General features: G+C 36.0%; 1 protein-coding gene across 1 annotated transcript in view; it reads left to right on the plus strand.

Moving 5' to 3' along the window:
• Drgx (Dorsal root ganglia homeobox) overlaps positions 1-12578 on the plus strand; it is a 99417-nt gene that overhangs the window by 82860 nt on the left and 3979 nt on the right. Inside the window, exon 9 of the mRNA XM_089738483.1 lies at positions 11665-11807. Coding sequence (XP_089594609.1) covers positions 11665-11807 — 143 coding nt within the window. The remainder of the gene's footprint in view (positions 1-11664; positions 11808-12578) is intronic.

Here is a 12578-nt window from a genome sequence, read left to right on the forward strand (position 1 = left end):
CTTATAAACTTCCTCAATAAATGAGCTATCTGACACTGAAAGAATTTTTCAAATCGGACCAGTAGTTCCTGAGATTAGCGCGTTCAAACAAACAAACTCTTCAACTTTATAATATTAGTATAAATAAATGTATAGCAATCAAACAAACACTATCAGTAATGTCTTATTAACCTCTGACTGGGGTAATATAAAAGCAAATCACGAAAAAATAAAATTCATTAAATATTAACATTTATATTAAATCAGTTATCACGTGATAACCCACGGCAAATTCTTGTTTCTGTTCAATTGTTTCTCACATCACCAGCAATCAGATTAAACATGTAAAATCTATCAAACTTTTACATTATATTCGAGCTGTGATATTTTCGGTGCGTATCAGAGATTCTAAATTTAATTTTTGATTTCTCAAAAACAAATATAAAATACACAGTAAAATAAAACGCAAAAAATATCTTGTACATTGCAACATGAATTATTTATATTTATTTCAAAAGCGTCAGTGCAAGTATTCATATTAACGAATAAAAGATATGCTCGTAAGTAAATCTTTGAAGATACTGAAATACAACGATCTTATAACACGATTTTAAGTTTAGGTAAAGTGTGTGTGTGAAATAAAAGTTTTTTTTTTTTTTGTTGCTTAGATGAGTGGACGAGCTCACAGCCCACCTGATATTAAGTGGTTACTGGAGCCCATAGACATCTACAACGTAAATGCGCCACCCACCTTGAGATATAAGTTCTAAGGTCTCAAGTATAGTTACAACGGCTGCCCCACCCTTCAAACCGAAACGCATTACTGCTTACGGCAGAAATAGGCAGGGTGATGGTAGCTACCCGTGCGGACTTACAAGAGGTCCTACCACCAGTAATTACGCCAATTATAATTTTGCGGGTTTGATTTTTATTACACGATGTTATTCCTTCACCGTGGAGTCAATCGTGAACAATTGTTGAGTACGTATTTCATTAGAAAAATTGGTACCCGCCTGAGATTCGAACATCGGTGCATCGCCTCAACACGTATGCACCAGACGTCTTATCCATTAGGCCACGACGACTTCAAAATGTAAATATCGTCATATTGAAACAGCCGAACAAACAAAAAGCACTGGCGTCTCATAATTTTGTGGAAGAGGGAGACGATTACGGCTATTAAATATGCATTAACGAAATTTTTCTCTTTAAAAGCTGAAAAAAAAAAACGGCGTAAAAAGAAAATTGCCAATTAGGATCTGAAGCACCGCGCCGCCGGCCACCTTTCTGCTACAGAATTCAATTTGTACGGTACGGTAAATAAACAAGAACATTGTAACGTTTAGAATTTTTTTGGAGATGTTTAATAATTATAGTTTTTTGCAACGAAGTTCCTTATGGGACGGTGCGGAGAGGTACCCTAACCAGGAAAAAACGTCCGTAACGTAAGATTTTTATTAGTAATGCACACAGTGTACGACTTAACTTTGTAATAAAGTACAAAAAAAACAATTTTTTTTAATCATTCATTGACCACGATCTCAGAGCGTTCGTTTGCATAATACACAGACTCTTATGCAAACAACCGTGAATGAAGTGTACCACAAGAAGTTCGCACGTTACCGAATGACCGTGGGTTGTTGCGAAACCTCCAGTTTTATTTTCTTTATACCTCGAAAAGAACTTCAAATTAAAATTTTTATAATAAGGAACTTCGTTCCTATCCAGTGTCCCACGACCGCCACACATCTTTTTTTTTGTTCTCTGTTAGCCCGAATCGAAAAGCCACAGATTGACACAAAAGTATCAGACAGACTTTCCAAATAAAAGGGGAAGGAAAGGCAGGAAATTGTTTGATTAACGTTTACTAATATGGTTGGTAATCATCAAAAGTCGCATCCCGAAAACAAAATGTCCGTATCCGTTGCATTTATCTGGCCGCCTTTGATATTCTGTGTGACGAGACGTATTCATGAATAAATCATCAAAATATAGTTGTAATGATAATTGAATACACACTTGACGTGCCTCTACCACGGGTAATGGTTGATCAGTATTGCGAGTTTGTACATTACGAGTTATTCGATTAAGACTCTGAATTTCTTTTCTCCCTATAATAGAAAGACGGTAAATATCGCAGAACGCGTGACCGCTTCACATCCGAAATAAGTAAACTTTTTAATGTCAATTAAAAATAGCATTAATAACATAATGAAAAGTCCAAGCATAAATTTGATTTAATAATAATTACATTAACAATAACCAGCTCGTATCGTGATTGATACAAATGAAGAACATGCTTGAAATTTTAATTTTACTAACCCAGTACTCCCACCCACCTGATGGTGAGTGGTTACCGTCGCCCATGGACTTCAGCAATACCAAGGGCAGAGCCAAGCCGCTACCCGTCAAAGCCATAATCCATAAGTTAACATACTGATATTTCACATACTGAATATATTTCTCGGCGTGTTCACGAATGTAAATAAATTATGCAAGATGATAAATTGACAGTAATTACGTGATACAGGAGCGGCGACGGTTAGCGCGTTACTGTTTACGTCACTGACGCAGGGCGTAATGATGTTACCGCTCTGAATGACTAACTAAGTAGCGTTAGGGCGATTTTAAAACCTTCATTTTAATGTTCCACGTTACCCGGCTGCTTTCGGTTTTAATTTGATATCCATATCCGTGTGTGTGTATTAACGTCGGAAATTGTATTTAAACAAACGCTATTAACTAAAAGTATTTTTAATCGTGTAAATAAAGTTTTATATCAATTCTAATTACATTGTTTTTTCATGATATGACGTATTTTTTAAATTACGTAGATTCTTAAATGATCATTCGGTCTGTTTGTTTTTTTCTTTATCGATCTATTACGAAGCAATTAAAATTACCACCAAATAAGTCGCATAAGTATATATTTTGTTACATCGCTACGTTTACAAAATACCTAAAAACCTAAATAAGTAATTTAAAAAAAAAAATATATATATATACCTTTAATACCTATTGAGTTCTAAACGAATTGCATGTAAAGTTTTTTGACTAATTCCGGTCGTAGTTTTTTTAAAAATTGCAAACGATACTTGGAAGATCTCCGGCCCCAACTATGGCTCCTTTAATCCATCCACGTGATTGCAGTCAGACGATTTCTTCATATGAATCCGCAGTTAAACAACTATAAAGCACATCGCTTTTAGCGATGAGACCACTTATTGTATAAATGTGTCTTGTTGACTGTTTTCTAATATTAATTGTGTTTTGGTGTGCAATAATATTCTCTCTCTCTCTGTCTCTTTCTCTCTAAAGATGAACGTGTCACTTTAAAAACCACTTAATAATTCTAAGCCCCGATTCAAAGAAGATTTATTAAATCTTGCACTGTTCATCCGAAACATTTTTTTACCTAGTAAACGTAAAGTTTACATTGAAACTACATTTCCGGCGGCAGTGCGTACGAGGCTCAACGTTCGTTTAATTATTCATGCAATTAACTGATTATCACGACACTAGAGCCTCCCGCGCGCTAAGCCTCTATTCACACGTAGTACATACACATGACGGCCTTTTGTGTTCATTTCACATCACTAATTATTACTATATAATCTATTCCAATTACGAAGTCCCTTTTGACACTTCTTAGAACGCAACTCTCCACGTTTCGCATGATTTGAAATAATAATATTTTTTTGTTGATGGTCGTAAATCATCATTTAAAAATACACAATCAATATAAATCATCACTACATAGTATAAAACAAAGTCGCTTTCTCTGTCCCTATATCCTTATGTATGCTCAAATCTTTAAAACTACACAACGGATTTTGATGCGGTTTTTTTTAATAGATAGAGTGATTGAAGAGGAAGGTTTATATGTATAATAACATCCATTAAATAGTGGAGAAATCAATAATAAATTACAGTTTCCGAAGCGAAGCGAGGGCGGGTTGCTAGTTATAGAATAAATTCACACACACACACACACACACACACACACACACACACAATAACATAATAATAGCATCTGTCAAATGGGACTTCGTAATTGGAATAGAGTATAGATAGTAGGCAGCGGTTTGGCTCTGCCCCTGGCATTGCTGAAGTCCATGGGCGACGGTAATCACTTACCATCAGGTGGGCCGCATGCTCGTCTGCCTATAAGGGCAATAAAAAAAACGATACCTTTTTTGAATATGCTAATTTAATAGTCAGACAGTTCTTAGCCTAAATGTGGTCCGTGTTGTTGAGATGGTAACCGACACAAGGCGACTAATTTTGTAAGTTTGAATTTCAATTGATTCGGCCCACCTGGTGTTAAATGGTTACCGAAGCCTATATAAATTCCAATGTGAATTCCATTCACTTGTGATATGAAGTCTCTATTCCAATTGTATAATATGGCGGCCATTCCAAACGACTGCTTCGCGATTACTATTCGTGAATGATCTTCTCAGCGGGTCGCGATTCCGATCCGGTAGTAGATTCATTCGCAAAACAGTTACTTTTGAGTTGCTAGGTCTCCTTTGGAGGCGCTCGGGCAGCTGTTAGCAAATACCACCCCTCTTGGCTGAGCCTTTGCTCGCCCACCTGGTAAAACTGGAAAGGCCTCCGGGCCACCAGTAAATTCTCAAACATAAAAAAAAACTATTCGTGAAAATCGTAATCATGAAGAATACTCACTAGAGATTATTAAAATCAATTAATAGATTCGGATCTGAGTCGCAGGATCACACACAGGAATTTACTTAACAGGCCGTGGACTATTGTTAATTCGAATTCGTAACGTGATAGGATTTATTGCAGGATAATTGTTGATCGCCTAATGAACGGCGAGACCTATGATCAAAGGTTCCTAAATATTTTTTATAGCTTGAATGGGTGGACGAACTCTCAGCCCACCGGGTGTTAAGTGGTTACTGGAGCCCATAGACATCTATAACGTAAATGCGCCACCCACCTTGAGATATAAGTTCTAAGGCCTCAAGTATAGTTACAACGGCTGCCCCACCCATCAAACCGAAACGCATTACTGCTTCACGGCAGAAATAGGCGGGGTGGTGGTACCTACCCGCGCGGACTCGTAAGAGGTTCTATCACCAGTAAATTACGTCATTTCATACGTCATCGAATCGGAAATAAAAAGATCCGTAGAGCTCAAAATCGCGTAGCAGTGAACGGCAAGCTGAAGTGAAGCGATGCACATGCGATGATATTTTTAAGCGCGGTACACATTTTTGATACGCTTTTATTAGATTGGTACATATGTTGTGTATTATATATTTTTTATGATTGAAGAATGATGATGAAAGAAGATGAAAGAAGAAAAGAAAGAAGAACAGAATTATAGTTGAGGCCATTAAATTTAACTGAGTATAGTATGTAAGTACATATATAATGATATGGAGTATTTCAGAATTAATAAACAATTAGAGACATAATTGTGTTTTTTTTAAATAAGAAAACAACACTTTAAGTCTTTAATCTCTTTTAAAATTAATATTAAAGCCCTTAATCTCTTTCAATATTAAAAACTAAAACAGTATGCATTATTAATAAACTATACAAAACTAAACTCTCTTTTTAATGAATGGCAGACTTCAAGTCCATGACATTTAGAAAAATCCTTTTTAAAAACTAAAGAGTTTTAAATAATAAAGGTTTTCCTTTACACGTATATAATTTTCGCTAAAGTTTATTAATACACACAACATTTTCGGGATATTTTAGCAACAATTAGTTGAAATTAACGCAAAATAATTATAAAACAATGAATATGAAATGAACTCATTAAAATCACGTTATCTATTATGCGAAACAATCTAATTGTATCATAAATATTAAAGGGCACTCGATTTCACTCCCAGCCTTCTTAATCAAAGCCTTAAAGTTATTAATTGTTGTATTAATTCTCTTTGCTCCTTCGTTCCCGTGCATTGAATATTTACAGTTATGACACTGCGTCTTGAGTGATCTTTAGTATTTATAATGGCATTGTTCAAAAAAGTGGTGTTCTAAATTCAATTGTATATATTTTTTTTATTTAGCTTAAAACTTTTTTCTAGGTAAACTTATTTTGATGATTCTTGAAATTTTATCAAAATCTGTTACAACGGCTGCCCCCACCCTTCAAACCGAAACGCATTACTTCTTCACGGCAGAAATAGGCAGGGCGGTGGTACCTACCCGCGCGGAGTCATAAGAGATCCTACCACCAGTGTTTATAAATCTACAACCATGAGAGAAACATCTGATATTAAATAACCGTTTTAATTAATTAGAAAAAAATCTCCGATCGTTGAAATATTGTTTTGTGACGTCATCAAAACGACGCGATCTCGCTTAGTCGAAATTTCCCGATAGAGGTTGAATGCTCGTTCGGGAGTTGCCTCCGAACGATCGAAAGTTGTTCCAGTAAACAAATAAATTGACTAAAAGCATCGGAGCGACATCTGCGGTGAGCGACGCGCGGCGCTGCGCATCAATTATTACCGTCTCTAATGAACACAAATCCTTTGATTCCATTGAACGAGTGCCAGTGGGAATTTGTGGGAGAATTCACGAGCGATTTTACTTTATTGATATATATGTTTTTAATACGCTTTTATTAGCTTCAGACATATGTGTGATAGTATGTTACCGAATCTTTGAACATGATTTTTAACCCCCTTCAAAACGTCGGATTAACTCGAAATTTGGTATACTTATTAAGGACCGATGACAATTCAATATTGAAAATAAAATTGAAAAAATTGAAATTCAACTAAAAAATTAAAAACGCCACGCTTTTTTTTACAATAAAATCATTTTTTCTTACACTATTTTTAATTCAAATTTATTTCTATTTTTTAGTTGGATTTTCGATAAAAGCGTATTTTGTTAGTTTTTTTAAACTATTATTTATTCTTAAACATAACGTGATGAATTTTGTTTTATCAGGGCTTACGGTCCGGGCCGGGGAAAGTTTATCATCGTTTAATCAGAAAGTTACGTTAAACTCTTAGTTCTTTGGTTGACTATAGGTATACATTTACTATAAATGTGATTGTTAAGGCTAATTGAAAAGGCGGTATCTGTACTTTTGCTATCCTACTATGAAGATAATCTAATAAGCAATAGATTAATAGTTAGTATTTACCGATTATAATTACCTAAATTTGGAGCAATTTAATCCGTGGGAAATGTCGTTGTTACCACAGTAACTGTTATCACAGTTCTTTAGTTGACTATATGTATGCTATAAAAGTGATTGTTAAGGTTAATGAAACAGGCGGCATCTGTTCTTTTGCTATCCTGCTATGAAGATAATCTAATAAGCAATAGATTAATAGTTAGAGTTTACTGATTATAATTACCTAAATTTGAGCAATTTAATCCGTGAGAAATATCGTTGTTACCATAGTAACTGTTATCACAGTTCTTTAGTTGACTATAGGTATGCTATAAAAGTGATTGTTAAGGCTAATGAAAAAGGCGGTATCTGTTCTTTGCTATCCTTCTATGAAGATAATCTAATAAACAATAGATTAATAGTTAGAATTTACCGATTATAATTACCTAAATTTTGAGCAATTTAATCCGTGGGAAATGTTACCACAGTAACTATTATCTGTGTAATGTGTGAAGTAAGTTTAAAAATATTCCGTTTTTTTTCCCCCATAAAATAAATAAATCAAAAATTAAGCTCCTATGGCAAAAACTTGGGTTAATAGAACATAAATAACGTGTTTTTGGGGCTCAATTTCTATTATAGCTAGTATTATAGATCCGAAATAAAAAGGACAGAGAAAAGTCATACTCTGCGAAACCAGCAACGTAAGCCGAAAGTGGCGGAATGTATCCCTCCTCAAATAATACGTGGATTCCGCGTATGAACTGATTTTAATTGTGTTAGTTGCAGGTAGATCGAAATTTGTTTTTATTTTTTTCCGTAGCCTGCCTCTTTTACTATAATATGGTGGTAATACCCCTTGTGAGACCGCACGGGTAACACCACCCTGCCTATTTTTGTAGTGAAGCAGTAATGCGTTTCGGTTTGAAGGGCGGGGCAGCCGTTGTAATTATACTGAGACCTAAGAACTCGTATCTCAAGGTGGGTGGTGGCACTTACGTTTTAGATGTCTATGGGCTATAGTAACCTCTTAACATCAAGTGGGCTGTGAGCTTGATCACCGATCTAAGCAATAAAATATTAAAATATTAAAATTCTCTGGTATGTCGTGTACATAATGACATTCGCTATCCGCTACCCGCTTCTGCTTGTGTCTCGCACAGCGCCGGGTCGCGCTACATCAAGTATGCACTAAGGGAATGCGAGAGCGATGCGACACCTCGGCCCGTTCATTTCATTGTCTCTGCTCTGGTACACTCTTCTCTATGTGCGATAGAGTTTGAATCATTCAATAGATTCACAGTCGTTTTACAAGCTCTCGGTAGATATCTTAATTCATAGGTTTATTTATAGTATAGGTATTTCATTCAAATATGGTCAGTGTTAGTATTTTAGCACTCAATCGTTTGTTAAAGTTCGAGGACTGTGCCGTATCAGAGATAATAATTTTCGGGATGGTAGAAGACAGCAGGCAGCGGCTTGGCTCTGCCCCTGGCATTGCTGAAGTCCATGGGCGACGGTAACCATTCACTATCAGGTGGGCCGTATGCTCGTCTGCCTACAAGGGCAAAAAAAAACATATTCATATTAAAGATAATATTCTATGGAGGTCTCATAGATTTCTACAACTGACTACTACAATTTGAAGGCAAAACGAAGCAGGCATTCATTAATTTATTACATTGCGTTCGATAAATGCTAGTAAAATATTATATATGTCGATGAAATTTTACTTTATCACGATTTATTTTTGTTTTCTAGAAAAAAAAATCCATAAATCCGACATACGCTGCTACCCATTAATTTATTATAAAAAACGCATATTTACATCACAATGAGTTCTGTTTATGGATATTGATTAATCCGCAGTGGTTAATTCGGATACCAGACCAACACTCAATGATCGAAGAAAAACTTGAGACAACATTTAGTCCTTGTTTAATTTATTTAAAACACATCAAATTTTCTAATTTAGAACATAGTGCTAATCCTACATCACTATTTAGACAATAGGAAATGATCAAATTAAAATGTTTACAAAAAAGATAATCTCATTCTTCAAAACGATGTCCAAAACGAAGATATTTCGATTTAATTCTGTCGCGAATTAGTCATGAGCCTATAGTAGCACTTCAGCTCTTGGAAGGGGGGACAGCCGTTCTACAGGTTCAAGGCGGAAGGCAGTATTTATGCTGACATATATACACGCCGCACTAGTCACTTAGCATCAAAAAGAGTGTCAGCACGTTGATCCGCCTAGAGCAATATATCAAAAAACCTCACCCGCTTGGATTGAGCGTACTGGGTAATGAAAACTGCAGGGAAAGTAATCAAACTATCTCCTTCTATGTCCTAATCAAATGCTAATGAAACAAAAAAATACCTAGTCTTGCCATAAATACTGAGACAAAGCAATAAAACAAATTCTATTGCAAATAACATTTATTACTTTTACAGTGTGTTAGTTTAATACATAAATATAAAACGTACGAACACTACGTGGACGGCCAGATCTTTTTCTGTCACACACAGAGGAGGTCTTATTGCACCTATTAATAGCCCGGTATACAAACATTTTACTAGTACCAAGCGTATGGAGAGTTTTAAAAATTGCATTTGGCTCCATACCTACTTTGTGTAATGCAATCACAGCGATTCGGCTCTCTTTATCACCCCACTCCAATTTAATATCGCAAAATATTGTACAATGTATTGGCGCCAAAATGAGAAAACTCAATGGGCAATCATATAAAAAGGACACATTCCAAATTCAAAAGTAATATTTTGTTTATTTTTAATTATAACAGTATTTATGGCCAGACTAAGTATATATACACTAAAATATTAAATTGCTGCTTTCGAAATTAGCTTTCGACCAAATACGATTAGATTAAAAGACATCAACGCGTGTCTGTATGTTAATTAAGTTCATTCGGATCGATTGCTATAGTATTGTTTCAAATTACGCTTTGATCGCTTGCGTTGTACAAATAGGTACTGTTGATCCTTCTTTTCCTACTGGTTTAGAGAGAAATCCGAGCGATTGGTACACAATGTAAATAAGATTTATATCATAGTGTAGGTTTATAAGCTTCGAGTAGGTGGTAGGGCCTCTTGTGAGTCCGCGCGGGTAGGTACCACCGCCCTGCTTATTTCTGCCGTAAAGCAGTAATGCGTTTCGGTTTGAAGGGTGAGGCAGCCGTTGTAACTATACTGAGATTTTAGAACTTATATCTTAAGGTGGGTGGCGCATTTGCGTTGTAGATGTCCATGGGCTCCAGTAACCACTTTACACCAGGTGGGCTGTGAGCTCGTCCACCCATCTAAGTAATAATAAAAAGAGTTTTAAAATAATACGTCGAGTGGTCCTCGATCTAGGATGTATCTCTAAGCTAATTAAAAAAAACAATTTGGATATGGTTTATTGCGTTAATACAACTGCCTCCACATTCGTAGCTTAATTCGCCACTTGACAAACAAAAAATACACGAAAAATCAAAGAATAATGAAATTTATGTTGATAATTCCAAAAAAAATCGTTTCTCATTTAATAACACCGAATAATTCGTATAAATTGAAAGAAAAATCAAATTGTTATTACGTTTGAGTACGTTTGGGAATTGGGCGGGTGTTTCGGAGGAGAAGCGTCGCGTCGGTCGACTGCTCGCGGACTCAGAGTCAAAGCGAGCCCCGATATCGATACGACCCCTCACCCTCCGATGCGGAAATGTGGTTCAATGAAGATATCAAAATTTCTGATTCAAAATTTGTCTGGTGCTACGTGTACCGACCCGAAATTCGTGCCTACGTCTATATGCGCATATTTCTGCCGCTATACACATATATTCGAATATCCTGTTGATGTGATACAATGTTAAAATGATAGGTAGGCTATCTAGGGCTTATTATTTACTGGTGGTAGGACCTCTTGTGAGTCCGCGCGGGTAGGTACCACCACCCTGCCTATTTTTGCCGTGAAGCAGTAATGCGTTTCGGTTTGAAGGGTGGGGCAGCCGTTGTAACTATACTGAGACCTTAGAACTTATATCTCAAGGTGGGTGGCGCATTTACGTTGTAGATGTCTATGGGCTTCAGTAACCACTTAACACCAGGTTGGCTGTGAGCTTGTCCAACCATCTAAGCAATAAAAAAAGGCTGTTAATTCTTAAGAAGATTCTGAGGACTTTATATTCCACAGATCCCAAGTATTTTCGAAAAATTATTAAGAACTAGCTGACCCGGCAGACTTCGTATTGTGAGGCAATCAATAAATAAAATACCTAAAAGAAACTTAAAACAAACGAAAAGAATCCTTCCGACGGGGGACACATCAAAGGAAAACAAAATTGTTATTTTTATTTAATTCCGAGCATTTTCATATTTATCTACCTTTTAAACTTTCTCTGGGCTTCCACAAATAATTCAAGACCAAAATTAACCAAATCGGTTCAGGCGTTCTCGAGTTTTAGCGAGACTAACGAACAGCAATTCATTTTTATATATATAGAAGAAGAAGAAGAAGATTAGGCTTTAGGAAAATTAATATAAGGTATGTTTTTGTTCAACAGTTCCGGTGCATTCCGTTCGTCGCCAGGTGGCGCGGCGAGCGAGTCTGCCGCTTCTCACCCGCCGCCCCTCTTCCTGCCCCCCCACTTGTCACATCTGTCGCAGCATCTCAATCATTTATCACAGCCGTTCTTCCCATTAAAAGGTGAGTTAACCTCAGATTTAATACTATCAGGAAACACTATTATTTAGGATTTTATTTGGCTTTTCCTAAAAGTTGTTTTGGAATAGTTTTCCAAAAGTTCTTGTAGAGTTGCCGCTTTCTCATGATCCAACAATAGAAGTAGAATCGACAACTATTTTACTATCTTCATGTCAACCATATTCGTAACCTTCTAATTCCTATATCAAAATTTCTCACAAAGAAATACTCCTACATACTTGACACGTATGAAGGAATAACATCGTGTTATAAACATGACATTAAAAAATGTCATTTAAGTCATTTTCACTACCCTGTTAATTTCTGCCGCGAACCGCTCTTGATTTAAAGCTTCAAAACCTTAAACCTGACCCTCTTGCCGTTATACAGTGAACTTGAGATTCCAGTCTCATGTCTCAATGCACTTACGTTGCGATGTACGTATATCAGCTCCGATATCAACTTATCACTGCCGTCCAATTTAAAAAAAACATATAGCATACACTGTTTCTGACCTGAAACATTAGAATTAAGTTTGAATTGATTCGTACCAAGCCTTCTTTACTCTTCATATCCTAAAAAATGATTATTAGAGTTGTAGAAGTAGGCACCATTGTGATAAACACGTTTATGACTCTACAATACGCCCGCCCAATACTAAAGATAGGCAATTATAATAAATTTGAAATAAAAAAATTGTAAGAAAAAATGATTTAATTGTAAAAAAAAAGCGTGGGGTGCTTTTCAGGATATTATCAAAATAACCTTTCTACT

Source organism: Bombyx mandarina, chromosome 03, assembly GCF_030267445.1.
Source record: "Bombyx mandarina strain Sakado chromosome 03, ASM3026744v2".
Classification (NCBI taxonomy): domain Eukaryota; kingdom Metazoa; phylum Arthropoda; class Insecta; order Lepidoptera; family Bombycidae; genus Bombyx; species Bombyx mandarina.